This window comes from Xenopus laevis, chromosome 1L, assembly GCF_017654675.1.
Source record: "Xenopus laevis strain J_2021 chromosome 1L, Xenopus_laevis_v10.1, whole genome shotgun sequence".
In the NCBI taxonomy this organism is placed as follows: Eukaryota; Metazoa; Chordata; class Amphibia; order Anura; family Pipidae; genus Xenopus; species Xenopus laevis.
The window spans coordinates 100,618,680-100,634,052 of NC_054371.1; the positions used below are offsets into that span (position 1 = coordinate 100,618,680).

The window sequence follows — 15,373 nt, forward strand, 5'->3', positions numbered from 1 at the left end:
AAGAGTAAGGAGCAAGTAGGGGTGTATATAAGGTTAATAGGTGTTGCTATTCTTTTTTGGGGAGGAGTTTTGATGTTAACCTGTCCTATCGACCTGAGAGGTGGGGAATAACCCTTGGTGTGAAGGCTGCCATAGTGACCAGGGGAAATAGAAATACATTCTCTGTTTTGATGAATAAACTAAATTCCTGCAATAAATAATATATACCTTGCTCTACATTTGTTAAATGTCAGCTAAGTTAGTTTTATTGCAAGTGTCTAAGTACTATGGGACAAGTAGGATTTTTAATACAAAAAATGTGAACACACCATTAATTGCTTGGAAATAACTTCTCAGTGAAAAACAGTTGCTTCACCTGCAGTGACAAGAATTTTGATCGCCACATTTTTGCCAAGAGCTGTACAGCAGTTACATATTTGCTATATGCAAGTGTGTAGCACATCAGATTAGGAGTACTTTGTGCACCGTACACTTTACAGTGCAAAGTCTTTATGTATAGGGTTTATTGCCAGGCAGATGTATGCATGTGGGCTGCTTCCCAGTTTTTCCCAGGGCTGCTTTTAACTCCCAGTCTGGCCCTGTGTCTGTCCAAGAAATCATCCACGCCATTCTTAAAAGCATTAACAGAATCAGCATTCAGCATGTGCATTCCACAACCTCACGGTCTTCACTGTGAAGAACCACCTACGCTGCTTCAAATGAAAGTTCTTTTCCTCTAGTCTGAAGGGGTGGCCTCTGGTACAGTGACTACAATGTAATTCTCCTACCGCACACCTGTAGTTCACCAATCCTGCAAACTGGTGGTGCGTTCCTTCCGATGACCCGGCCGGGTCCCTTAGCAACCAATGTGTAAAAGAAACGGATCCGCACACACACCGATTAGTGCAGTCGGGGATTATCCCCTTTTATTCAGCCACCAAACATCAACGTTTCGGGGGGGAAACCCACCCTTCATCCTGATGAAGGGTGGGTTTCCCCCCCGAAACGTTGATGTTTGGTGGCTGAATAAAAGGGGATAATCCCCGACTGCACTAATCGGTGTGTGTGCGGATCCGTTTCTTTTACACATTGGTTGCTCTGGTACAGTGATCCACTTTATGGGTAAAAAGGTCCCCTGCTATTTGTCTATAATGTCCTCTAATGTACTTGTAAAGTCTAAGTGTAATCACTTATACTTTGATATGTTGCAACCTATATATGCAAAACTGTACAATTAAAAAAAATACAGACTAGAGGGAAAGAAACACTACAATATATATACAAATTAAAATAAATACTTGTCAAGAGAGAAGGCTGAGAATGTATTGTACTATTCCTACTATTAAAGGGGTACTTTACTAAATTTAGCATGTTAAAGAATGGCTTCTAAGCAATTTTTCAATTGATCTTTACTTTTTCTTTTTAATAGTTTTTGAATAATTTGCCTTATTATTTTTGACTGTTTCCAGACCCCTTCTAAAAAAACAAAAGCTCTGTAAGGCCACACACTTATTGATATTGCTACTTTTTATTACTCTTCTTTCTATGTAGGCTCTCTCATATTCATATTCAACCAGATTGCTCAAATAGCAAGCTTGAAGAGCTGCTAAATAGTGAAGGCCATTTTGCTTCACCGAAAAATTTGCGAATTTCCAGTGAAATTCGCTAACCGGTGAAAAATTTGCGAAACGGCGCCGGTGTCCGTTTTTGACGCCAGCGTCCATTTTTGGACGTGACAATGCGCCTGCCGAAATAATTTGCCCATTACTACTGCTAAATAAAAAGCTAAATAACTACAAATAAAAAATTAAAACCAATTGCAAATTGTCTCTGAATATCACTCTCTATCTAAAAGTTAATTTAGAGGTGAACAACTTTAAACAACCCCTTTAAACCAGCATTATATTTGGGGTTTGTTGGGTTTTGGACTAAACAGGGCAAAATCTGAAACTAGAATTAACCCTTTAAGTGCCACCCCACGTAGAATCTACGTTCTGTGGGGATGGCACTTGAAATGCCACAGAACGTAGATTCTACGTTCTGCAGCATTTCAGGGTTAGGGAACGGAGGAGCGGCTTTTCAAGCCGCTTGCTCCGTTCCTCTTCGTTCCCCAGCCCCCAGGCAACGAGCAGGGGCCCGGGAACGAGTGGCCCCTGAGGCGCGATCGCCCAGGGGCCCCAAATGCAGCAGCAGACATGTGCACACTGCGTGTCCTGCTGCTGCTTTCACTTCCTGAGCCGAAGCTCCGCCCCCTCACAACGGATCTTCCTGGGTGATGCAGCATTTTCTTCCTCCAGCCCTGCACAACGATCTGGACCTGCTTCCCCCAGGTTAGTGCCCATCCACACACAGAAACACACACTTATTTTCCCATTACACACTTACATTCACACTTACACACAATCACATACATTTTTGGGGGATCAGGGGGGTCACACACATTCACAGCACCCCCACACGCTTGCACACACACACAACATGCAATTGGTCAGTTGTACACACACATACACACTTGCACTGTTGTGTATTTTTTTTTTTTTTTCCTTATCGCATCGTCTGGTTTTTTTGCTGAAATACTGTTTTATTGCCATTGCGAATAGCGTATTCGCTAATTGCACTGCGCAATACCTTTTGTATGTTATTTTGGTGATTATACTGCAATTTGGGTGATTTTGGTGCATTTTTAGACATTTTATTGCATGTTTTGCCATTTTATTACATTTTCAGCTTTGCAAAGGTGTTGTTCCCCTTTTTCTGTCTGTAAAACCTATTTGGCCATGCTAAAATGATCAAAAATTGATTCTGACTGCTGATTACAGTAGGCGAAAAAAAAAAGCATTGATTTTTGCGGTTTTGTTGGATTTTAGGGATTTTTGTTACTTCATTTTGACCGTGGAAATTTTGTCGGCTATATAACCATTTGGAGGTCTCTGTGTACAAAATAGTTTGGTAAATCTTTTCATATCAGGCATCAAACTGTTCAGTGCACTCCTTGCTTTCATATTTAGGATGACTTTTGCTGGTACGTTACAAAATGTGGGGTATATAATGGGGTAAAATGCAAGCTTTGTGACTATTTTCAGAATTTCCATAAAAAGCGTTATGTTTAGCATTGCTTTGCGGTTTTGTAGTTTGCAGTAGAAAATTGTAATTACCTGCTTTAGATTCGTCTGAATGTGTACTTTCAGAAAATATATAGGTTTCTAGGGTCTCCATACTGTTAGGGGGTCTTATGGTGCATAATGCACATACCAGGTGTTGTATTGTAGCAGTCAGAGTGTCATATGTGAAAATTCATATGTACTATTTTCATTGGGACGTCTCTGTATGCCACCTAGTTTGGTAAATCTTTTCATATCAGGCATCAAACTGTTCAGTACACTCCTGGCTTTCATATTTAGGATGACTTTTGCTGGTACGTTACAAAATGTGGGGTATATAATGGGGTAAAATGCAAGCTTTGTGACTATTTTCAGAATTTCCATAAAAGAGTTATGTTTAGAATTGCTTTTTCAGTTTGGTAGTTTCACAATAGAAAGATGTAATTACCTGCTTTAGATTTGTCTTAATGTGTAATTTCAGAAAATATATGGGTTTCTAGGGTCTCCATACTTTTAGGGGGTCTTACGGTGCATAATGCGCATACCATGTGCTTGTATTGTAGCAGTCAGAGCGTCATATGTGAAAATTCATATGTACTATCTTCATTTGGGCGTCTCTGTATGCCACCTAGTTTGGTAAATCTTTTCATATCAGGCATCAAACTGTTCAGTACACTCCTTGCTTTCATATTTAGGATGACTTTTGCTGGTACGTTACAAAATGTGGGGTATATAATGGGGTAAAATGCAAGCTTTGTGACTATTTTCAGAAATTCCATAAAAAGCATTATGTTTAGCATTGCTTTGCGGTTTTGTAGTTTGCAGTAGAAAGATGTAATTACTTGCTTTAGATTCGTCTGAATGTGTACTTTCAGAAAATATATGGTTTTCTAGGGTCTCTATACTGTTAGGGGGTCTTATGGTGCATAATGCACATACCATGTGCTTGTATTGTAGCAGTCAGAGTGTCATATGTGAAAATTCATATGTACTATTTTCATTTGGGCGTCTCTGTATGCCACCTAGTTTGGTAAATCTTTTCATATCAGGCATCACACTGTTCAGTACACTCCTGGCTTTCATATTGAGGATGACTTTTGCTGGTACGTTACAAAATGTGGGGTATATAATGGGGTAAAATGCAAGCTTTGTGACTATTTTCAGAAATTCCATAAAAAGCGTTATGTTTAGCATTGCTTTGTGGTTTTGTAGTTTGCAGTAGAAAGATGTAATTACTTGCTTTAGATTCGTCTGAATGTGTGCTTTCAGAAAATATATGGTTTTCTAGGGTCTCTATACTGTTAGGGGGTCTTATGGTGCATAATGCACATACCAGGTGCTTGTATTGTAGCAGTCAGAGTGTCATATGTGAAAATTCATATGTACTATTTTCATTTGGGAGATTTTTGTGGGGTAAAAACACAGAAATATATGTTTACCCCCCAAAACCATATATTTTTGGAAAGTACACATTCTACCGAATCTAAAATGGGTACCCATGCCTTTCTGCTCCAAACTACTGAGTCGCAAGGCCTTCCCAAAATTGTCGGTTTTGGTGAAATATCTAAAAATTGCCTCAAAGCTTCAAATTCCCAGCACCATATCACCCATGTATCATTACGTACCAAGAAAAAGCACCCTAAATATGATTGCCAGGGTTCCTCCAAACAGTTTGGTGGCCATTGTTCATAGGTTTACCAAAGAATCTGGCATTTAGAGGCCCCAAAATGAAGTTAGTGCATATAAATAGTCCTGTGGGTAACTTCAGCTAATAACTTCATTTCGGGGACTCTAAATGCCAGATTCTTTGGTAAACCTATGAACAATGGCCACCAAACTGTTTGGAGGAACCCTGGCAATCATATTTAGGGTGCTTTTTCTTGGTACGTAATGATACATGGGTGATATGGTGCTGGGAAGTTGAAGCTTTGAGGCAATTTTCAGATATTTCACCAAAACCATCGATTTTGGGAAGGCCTTGCGACTCAGTAGTTTGGAGCAGAAAGGCATGGGTACTCATTTTAGATTCGGTAGAATGTGTACTTTCCAAAAATATATGGTTTTGGGGGGTAAACATATATTTCTGTGTTTTTACCCCACAAAAATGCGGTCAATGTGTTGATTTTTCATTAGCTGAAGTTACCTACAGGACTATTTGTATGCACTAACTTGATTTTGGGGCCTCTAAATGCCAGATACTTTGGAAAACCTATGAACAACGGCCACCAAACTGTATGGAGGAACCCTGGCAATCATATTTAGGGTGCTTTTTCTTGGTACGTAATGATACATGGGTGATATGGTGCTGGGAAATTGAAGCTTTGAGACAATTTTCAAATATTTCACCAAAACCGACAATTTTGGGAAAGCCTTGCGACTCAATAGTTTGGAGCAGAAAGGCATGGGTACCCATTTTAGATTCGGTAGAATGTGTCCTTTCCAAAAATATATGGTTTTGGGGGGTAAACATATATTTCGGTGTTTTTACCCCACAAAAAATGCAGTCAATGTGTTGAATTTTCATTAGCTGAAGTTACCCACAGGACTATTTGTATGCACTAACTTCATTTGGGGGCCTCTAAATGCCAGATACTTTGGTAAACCTATGAACAATGGCCACCAAACTGTTTGGAGGAACCCTGACAATCATATTTAGGGTGCTTTTTCTTGATACGTAATGATACATGGGTGATATGGTGCTAGGAAGTTGAAGCTTTGAGACAATTTTCAGATATTTCACCAAAACCGACAATTTTGGGAAGGCCTTGCGACTCAGTAGTTTGGAGCAGAAAGGCATGGGTACCCATTTTAGATTCGGTAGAATGTGTCCTTTCCAAAAATATATGGTTTTGGGGGGTAAACATATATTTCGGTGTTTTTACCCCACAAAAAATGCAGTCAATGTGTTGAATTTTCATTAGCTGAAGTTACCCACAGGACTATTTGTATGCACTAACTTCATTTGGGGGCCTCTAAATGCCAGATACTTTGGTAAACCTATGAACAATGGCCACCAAACTGTTTGGAGGAACCCTGACAATCATATTTAGGGTGCTTTTTCTTGATACGTAATGATACATGGGTGATATGGTGCTAGGAAGTTGAAGCTTTGAGGCAATTTTCAGATATTTCACCAAAACCGACAATTTTGGGAAGGCCTTGCGACTCAGTAGTTTGGAGCAGAAAGGCATGGGTACCCATTTTAGATTCGGTAGAATGTGTCCTTTCCAAAAATATATGGTTTTGGGGGGTAAACGTATATTTCGGTGTTTTTACCCCACAAAAAATGCAGTCAGTGTGTTGATTTTTCAGTAGCTGAAGTAAAGTCCTGGACAATTTGGATGTGCTAACTTCATATTGGGGTCTCTAAATGCCAGGTACTTTGGTAATCCTATGCACAATGGGGATCAAACTGTTCAGTGGACCCCTGGCAATCATATTCAGGGTGCTTTTTCTTGGTATCTAATATAGTGTGTGATATGCGGAGCAGCAAAATAAAACCTTTGAAGTGATTTTTCAAAATTTTGATACATTTTGATAAAAAACGCTACGTTCAGACAAGCTTTGATGTTTGGTAGTTAGGAGTAGAGAGACACAGTTACCCATTTTGGAATCGGCAGAATGTGTACTTTCCAAAAATATATGGTCTTCTGGGGTAAACATACTGTTTCAGGATTTTGTGGCCTTGGAATCAAAAGTATGCAGTTTTCTGCCTTCTGCTTTCAAAATTCGGTAATATACTGCCGGGAGTTTTTGCTGTACAGATGTCCTACATCTGCCTAAAACTATACATATTTGGTATTGGCACGTTCAAGAGACATGAGGCTTTCCAAATCAGTTGGATTTTCATGTGTAAAATGAAATATTTTTCAGGTATAAGTTCATATATTGTGAAAAATAGGAATTTTTCATTTTTTTTTTGTATTTAGCACTATAAATCTTTTTGCAGAGGTGGAAATACATGAAAACTCAGGCAGATTTAGAAAGCTCAGTTTCTCCCGAAAAAAACAATGTATCGTTTTCCTAGGTGAACTATAGGTTTCCCCTCAGAAAATGCCCCTAAAGTGAGAGAGCACAGAATGTTTCAAAAACGTCTGGCATTTCGCGTAACCAAATTGGTCAATTCTGCTGGCACTTAAAGGGTTAAAGTCACAATCTGCATTAGGTACTCACAAGCACAACATCAAATTGTCAACAAATCATCTATTTGCTGAGAAACCCTTTTTATGAAAAAATCCCTCCACTTCCTAGCTGCAGCCTTTATATTTTTAGATAAGAAGCAGTTTATTATACAGAGGGTTGTGCTTGGGAGAACCATAAGTAGAATGTGACTTCAATTTCAGATTTTTCCCTGTTTAGTAATTAAAACAACAGGAAAATAATTTGTTCTTCACACGCCCAGTTTATTGAATTTATGTTAAAAAAAATGCGTACATAAGTAAATACATTCTGCAAGAATAATTTATATAATTTATATTATAATTATATAATAATTTAGAATAATATTGTGTATGACTAGATTTCGAAGTGTCTTCTTTTCTGGAGAGGACTGCATCCAGTGCCTTATGTGGTTCTTATCCTAACTTCCCAAGATTCTAATAGTGCAGTATGAGAAGAACATATATGCATCTTCAGTAAGCTATTTTTACTACCTACCCAAGATTGTAACAGTGTGTTTTGTGAAGTGCCATGGATGTTGCCCTGAAAACTTCTGAAAATGAGAGTTGTGTGTTTATATGTCTATATGTGGTTTACATTTGTACACATGTTGCTTGTGATCTGTTTTCAGCAATATTGAATCTGAATAAATTTGTAAATGCAAAACGACTTTTGCCCCTAGAATGGGGTTCCCTATGTGGTGATGATCCAGATACTGTTGAAAATATAAATAATAATGATTATTTGCACTTTCAGACTGGCTATTTTGATTTTCATGATGCATGTGCATTACAGGTCCTGCAGGAAATTACAGAGAGAAGGGATTAGGGAGGATGCCTCATTGTTAGCCATTGTCCGAACTAATTTAAAGAATAGATCGCCGACTACCCAGTTCATTCAAAAAGTCAGCAGATTGATTCATTCCAAAAATTTGTGTTAGAGGATACAGAAAATATGGCAGAAAATCAGACATGTAAAAGTAATGATTTAAGTAAGGGTAATCTAACCTCTGGAGAATGTAAAGCCCTTAAAGAATTGAGTAGAAGTAAAAATGTGGTTATTAAGCTTGCTTGCTGAGGGGTCAGATGTCAGTAGTTGTATAGGATGCACGGATGCTTATGAGAAACAAAAATTTCAGAAACAGCTGGGGGATTTGTTGTTGGAGGGATATAGTATGAGGATAATTAATAAAAGGAATACAACTTTTTAAACTGCTTACATCCTGTGATCCCCATTTTTCATATCTTTCCAAAAGTTCATAAGTTTCTTTAAGATGTTAAAGGACGCACAAAAGTAGCAGGAATTAGGGCTTTGAATAATGGTCTCTCCCAATATGTGAATAAATTGTTGATGACCAGCTTCCAACTTATCAGAGGGATACGACTATGTGAATTAATAAAATGGCTGATTTGGTGTGGAAACCCTCGTATGTTTTCAGTGGATTTTATAGAGTTAAATTCATCCATTAATCATCAGGTAGGACTACAATCTATACAATATTGACTAGATCTTGAACTAAGGTATTCTGATGAGTTTATTGTACAGGCAGTTAATTTCTTGCTACAGTCCAGCTATTTTCTGTTTAATGGGAAATTTTACCTCCAGAGCCATGGGGCGGCTAAAGGGGGCTTCCTTTGCCTCACATATGCCAACCTCTTTATGGGGTGGTAACAGCGGCTCCAAGATGATAACCCTTATAAAAAGCATATTTTAAGATTCTATCGCTATATAGATGATTCATTGCAGTGTGGGATGGTGATGAGAATTCTTTGTGATCCTTTCTAGAATACTGTAATGGGGTAGTTGAAGGTATAAGATTTAATTTCAGGACCCCCAACATATCCAGAGATTTACCTGTTTTATCAATAAATATTGAAATTGCTCATTGGGCCTTAGGGTCTGCTACCTCTAAAGGTACAGTACTCCCCTGTTCAGGTGGAAACCAGTCTTTTTTGTAAGCCCATTGTGTAACACCCTCTTGCATGCCCGTAGTGGGGATCTGGCCTCCTGTGTAAGGGGCATCCCAGTGGGTCATTTTTACAGCTTCAACGCATCTGCTCCATTTGGGATGCCTTTCAGGATCAGGCAATGTAACTCTGTGATAGGTTTATCCACAGAGGATATGAGATGGAAGTTCTAAAAATGACGTATGACAGTAATGTAGCTACTAACAGACAAGGGGGTAGATTTATCAAAGAGTGAAGTTAGAGATCTCCACAGTCCGCAGAGTGAAATACCGCCTCTCTCCATTCACTTCTATGGGATTTTTAAAGGAGTATTTATAAAAGGGTGATAGAGAAAGTTCACTATTTGATAAATACGCCTTTAAAAATCCCATAGAAATGAATGGAGAGAGGTGGTATTTCACTCTGCGGACTGTGGAGATCTCTAACTTTATTCTTTGATAAATCTACCCCAAGATCTTTTGAGTCATGGATATAATTATAATTTGCGTAAGCAAGATTCACAGTCTAGTGTAAGATTCTGTACTACGTATGGCCTTGATGTGCATGCGATTTTTTTTTTTAGATATTGGGGAGTTTTGCTGCAAGACCCTATCCTAGAAAAGATTTCAGATAAATAGCCAACATTTGTGTATAGGAGTGGAAGAAACTTGGCATTTTGGGTTTCTAAGATCCTCAATATGTCTGGTGAGAGGAGTGAAGAATCTGGATGGCTACGTTATAGAGGTATTATAAATGCAGCAGAACTAGATGTAAAGCATGTGGAGTGCTAAATGTGTCTAAACCCTACATCTGTACTAGTACAGGCTGAGTTTATGATATTATTTAATAATTAATATTTCAATTGTTGGCCTAAAAGGATAATTTATCTGGCCACGTGTGAATGAGGAGCCCAATATGTGGGCAAAACAACCTGCAGAGCAGGTACTAGGTTTTTAGAGCATCTATCTGCCATGGATCAGAAAGATTTTAAGTTGGCTATTGCTAAGCATGTTGTGGAAAAACACAGTGGTATAAATTACTGATAAACCTAAATGGAATATTAGGAAAGGTGATGTAGATAAGAGATTATCTGAAAAGGAAGTGTTTTGCATATATAATTTAAAAACTACAGAATTGCAACGTACAGAGAGCAGGAGATATCTTGCTATTGTAAAAATGTATTGCAGGGTTTCTGGGTATCAGAATGATTTCTATCTTGGCAGACTATAATAATAAAATGTTTAACTAAGAATTAATCGATTGTATTGTATATATGAAATGGGGGTTCTTTGTTGATGTTATTTATGGGATATGCTGTTTACAGGGCTTTATCTTTGGGATTGATGGGATTAATGTTTTTATTGGGGGAGGATATGGGGATGATTTAAGTGAGTGGCTGTTAGGGTTCACCATACTATCTGCTGAAGTAGTGGCAAGAAGCCATGAAACGCGTTAATCGTATGTGTAAGATATAAGTCTCTGTCATGAGAATGTTTTTAATGAAGATAACAATAAAGATGATGTTTCAATCCAAGCACTGTACTCCTGTGCTCCGTGAATATTCACAGAATGGTCTGTGAGCTGTATATGTAGGGTTCCTGCTCTGTAGCACTATTATCTGCAGAAAATAATACTGCAGGCAGCCAAAAATATATCAGGTATAATTATATGAAGCTTGGGTAGGTTTTTTTCACACTTGTAGTAATACCCTTACTTTAAGGCTTTTGTCTTTAAGAAAGGGAATGTTTCAAAAGTTGCTGATCTATGTTAACCAGAAGCAGAAAAGCAGGTACAAGCTGCAATGAGAGATTTTAAAATGCATATCTAATGGTACTCATCAGGGCCGGAACTAGGGGTAGGCAGAAGAGGCATGTGCCCAGGGCACAAAGTTTGGGGAGCGCCAAGCATGTACCTTACCTACCCCTAGCCCAGCAAGTGTTCCCTCTGTGCCAAGACAAGCTCGGCAGTGGCGCGTGCTTATTCACGCACACATGTGCTCGTCTGTGCACCTGTTCGTGGGTGTGCTCACTTTTTTTTATGTGCATCTGCTGGAGGGGGTGGCCGGCCAGGCAGCCTCAGGGCTGCCCAGATGTCCTTGTCCAGCACTGGTACCCATGTATAAAAAATAATGGATGTCAATATAATAAATCTTTATATTATCAAGTAGAAACCAAATAAAATGAACAACACCTAGGGGGCAGATTTATTAAGGGTTGAATAGTAAATTAGAATTTTCGAATTGTATTTTTGGTCAAAACTCTTAACCCTGGGAACAATTCGAATTTGACTATTCGCCTCCTAAAACCTGCTGAGTTCATGTAGAAGTCAATGGCAGAGGTCCAGTGACCCATTTGGAGATGTTAATAGCCTTCCTGACATTCGAGTTTTTTTTCGGAGAAAAAGCTCGATTCGAGTTTAGTAGAATTTGATTAGAGTCGGTAATATTAGTTCAAGTTTTAGATGTTCACATTTTTTCTTAAATAACCTCCCATTCGAATGTATATTCGAATTTATTAGAGTAAAAAAAGATATTTACATTCGAAATTTGACCTTTGATTAATCTGCCCACTAATCTTCAATTCATATTTTCAATATTTCAAACCACTTTGTGATAAAAGAACAACTAACCTAATAAAAGGTCTGGAGATAGCCAGCACTGTTCGGATAAACCAAGAAGGATGGACGATAATCAAAGATTTGAGGTTTTTCCTTAATCTAGAAAAATAGTTTTGAGAAATTAGCATTAATTAAAATTTATATATATATTCTATATTGTGCTGAACTTCAATATATACTACATGTGAACAACCTTTGTTCTGTTTATTATGATTTGTATAAACCTAAAACTTTTTAAATGTACATCTAATCAGTAGACAAAGAATAAAGGTATAAAAGCAAAATTATTCCAGAGGATATGGAAATCAAAAACATAAAGTACATACAGAAGATGCGGATGGTGGAAATGAAAAATGGATGGCTTACTTCTCCCAAAGACTTGTAAATCCTCAAAAAAGAAAAAAAATATATATGATGTAGGTATGAGGAAGTACACTGTTTGAAATATAAATGCATTATAATTATGGATCCCATGAAAATTATTTCTCATGCTTTCTCATTGAGGATGAGACTTACTAGGAGTCATTTACGAGCACTCAATGCAGTGAGCAAATTGTAATAAGTGGAGCATTTTCTCTGGGGTTTTTTCTCAAAATGTAGTGTTTTTCCCATAATTTTTGTAAAATGATGGTACGGAGGGTTGCGATTGCAGCTGAAGCATCTTGTATTTTGATGCCATTTGGACACAATTTCGCTGTCAAAATGATGATATGCATCTGATTCTTTAGAAGATCACTGCGCCAATTGACGCAGCCCTCTGTGTGAGCCATGAAGCTACTGCCAACTTCAGCCTATATGGAAGTGCAAAAAGTGGCTTTTGATGCAAGTAACTGTAATGAATTGTATTTTTTCACAAAGCTTACTGCTGCAAACTGCACTGGTGTCTTGTAAACGAGTCCTTGTGTATATCAGCATGCCAACAAAGTATATTTTAAGTGAAAATACAAAATGCATTGATTTTGTTATTCTATATTTGTCTTTCCAGTTCTAGTTAATGTTGAAGAATTGTTTTAGCTTTCTTATGCATATTTCCAAAGCAAGAGGAGAAAAAAATCTAATAAAGAGAATAAAAAAATCTAATAAATTCAAGCCAGCGATTACTCACCTCCTGTCGATCATCTGATAGCATCTCTTTAGCCATCCTATCCCAGGCATCCGTCTTCGTGGTGTTGCCCCATTTAGGTAGACAATCATATAATCCTCAGCTACCAGCAGCTCCAAACTGCTTATGACATAACTGAAAAAAACAAGAATGGCCAGCAAAAATAAGTAGGAAACAGGAGAGTAAATGTGTATGATATTTAGTCTGTGTTAAGCATTATATTGTTTAATATAGGAAATACCTTCTAGGATACAAGGATATTATAAGTCATGAAGGAGTTCCATTACCCTATAAAGGCACAAGGCTCAGAGAGTCATGTTACACAAAGTGAGGCATGTGACAGAAATGACATCAGAACTCACGTTTATAACTGATGACATAAGAACTCACCGTTTATAAGGATATAATTTACAAGATATTCATGGCGTTTGTGTATTATATCCATATACTGTAAACGGCTCTTAGTGACATAATCAATTATAATTGGAGCTTAGTGATGTAATTTCTGTCACATGACTCACTGGAACTTGTGTATTATAATAAATAAAGTACCCCCTGTTGCAAAATATGAGGATATTAGAAGTCACCTCAGAGTTCCATGACCTGCCTTTGGCCTTGTGTTTTTATATGGTCATGGAACTCCTCTGTAACTTATAATATCTTAAGATTTTACAACAGGGAGTACTTTATTCACTATATAATTTACAGGATATTTATGGCTCTTGTGTATTCTTATTTTATTACACTATTTTATAGGGGGATGTAACCTATTAAATAAATGTAATTGCCTTTTGTTTCAGCGTAAACGGAGAAGCAAATTTATAAAAAATACTCATGGACAAGAAGTGGCATAGGGTACTCCAGATATGAAATCCGTTATCTGGAAACCTGTTATCCAGAAAGTTCATAAGATGCTTCCTTCATCTGGTGACGCACTTGAAAGCAAGGAGTATCATAGCTATATGATACAATTATGATAATTTTTTTGGGCTAACATTGACTACTGAAAACATAATAGACCTGAGAATGGACTTGTTTTTATATATATTTTAAACTATTGGGCAATAAATAGTTCAGGAATTATCCTTAAGGATCTTGATAAATAATCAAGATTAAAAAAAAAATATTTAGTTGAAAAAATGAGTTCAGTATAATAAGTCATGTTTAGTGATGGGCGAATCTGACCCTTTTTGTTTCACCGAAAATTGTCGAAACAGAAAATTAGCTGAACTGCATTGAAGTCTATGGTCTTTATTTAAACTATGGTCTTTGATTAAAACTTTATATATTTTAATCTTTCTAAATTATGATACATGCCAACAAATGATAAAATGAACAAAAAATATTGAAATGTTATCATAGGTATACAGTATACATACAATGTAATTTCTACCTACAGAAAGAGATTTTCCATGATGTAATGGTAATCAGGACAGTTGCTATCTGGTAGACAACAGGCTGCAAACACTATAATAGCATTGAGACCTTCACCATAATAACCTGGAAGAAAAAATCATTTTAGTGACCTGTGGATATTGATTGTGCATATGTACATTTTAAACATCATGTAGTATTTTATTTATGTGGTTTCCATAAACAGGACATCAATTCTTTATCTGCCTGGTATGAATAAAGTTGACTGCACATACCAAATTATTAGTTGGCATATGCGCACCTTGGACAATGGTTTAAATAAAATGGCATGCAATCTCTTCAGATTACAGGTGTCGGTATCTCAGTATGTCACCAGATGCCAGCTAACGTGTAGCGGAAGTCAACAATTAACCAAAAGGAAAAAAGGGTTCCCCACCTCCCTTTTGCTTTCCATGTATTTTTCCATGTGATTTCATCATTTTGTCTACAGGCCAGCTAAACATGTGTGTATGCTCTGCATCAACCATACTTGGGAGACAATCCAATCCAACTGATCAGAAACTGAAACTTGATCATACAGAAATTGTCCTAAACTGGAGGCTTAATACACTGGTTCACAACTGTTTTCTGATCCACCTGTGTTAGTATAAACTGGAAACAAGACAGAGCACCCAACAAAGTTAGAACACCCTATATTATAGTTTTACTTGCATATTGCTCTCCAGGCACCAACCTAATTATTTTAAGGTAAGCAGTCCAATGCGCCAACGGGGTTTACAACCAGCTAGTATACTAGAGCATGGGTTACATTGGACCCTATCACTTAAGGCAGGGCCTTTGCAAAAAGGGAAGTATTGAAGGTGCGGTGTAGTGCAACTACAACTCCCATAGGTTAACATGCTTTAACCAATAAAGAAATGGGAGCCAGGAGGTTCTTGTAAATCAAACAGAACAAAATCACTTTATTTGTCAGAGACTAATGATCCACAGGTTACTTACATCAATAAAGAGGCATTTGCAGAATATATATAAGCACACAGCTCAGAGAGTATAGTAGAGGCAGATGCAAGTGCATTCCCTGAGGATGTAGTCAAGGC

General features: G+C 37.5%; 1 protein-coding gene across 5 annotated transcripts in view; it reads right to left on the bottom strand.

Moving 5' to 3' along the window:
• The window catches only part of atcay.L (ataxia, cerebellar, Cayman type L homeolog), a 45,056-nt gene that overhangs the window by 11,216 nt on the left and 18,467 nt on the right, over positions 1 to 15,373 (bottom strand). For 3 of the 5 annotated variants that reach the window (XM_018253976.2, XM_041561062.1, XM_018253982.2), the window contains 3 exons: positions 14,300 to 14,402; positions 12,906 to 13,037; positions 11,813 to 11,899 (listed from right to left, as the gene is read on the bottom strand). In XM_018253976.2, the coding sequence (XP_018109465.1) occupies positions 11,813 to 11,899; positions 12,906 to 13,037; positions 14,300 to 14,402 (322 nt within the window). Of the gene's footprint in view, positions 1 to 11,812; positions 11,900 to 12,166; positions 12,189 to 12,905; positions 13,038 to 14,299; positions 14,403 to 15,373 lie in introns of all 5 variants that reach the window. The other 2 variants (XM_018253986.2, XM_041561059.1) reach the window with 2 other exon arrangements.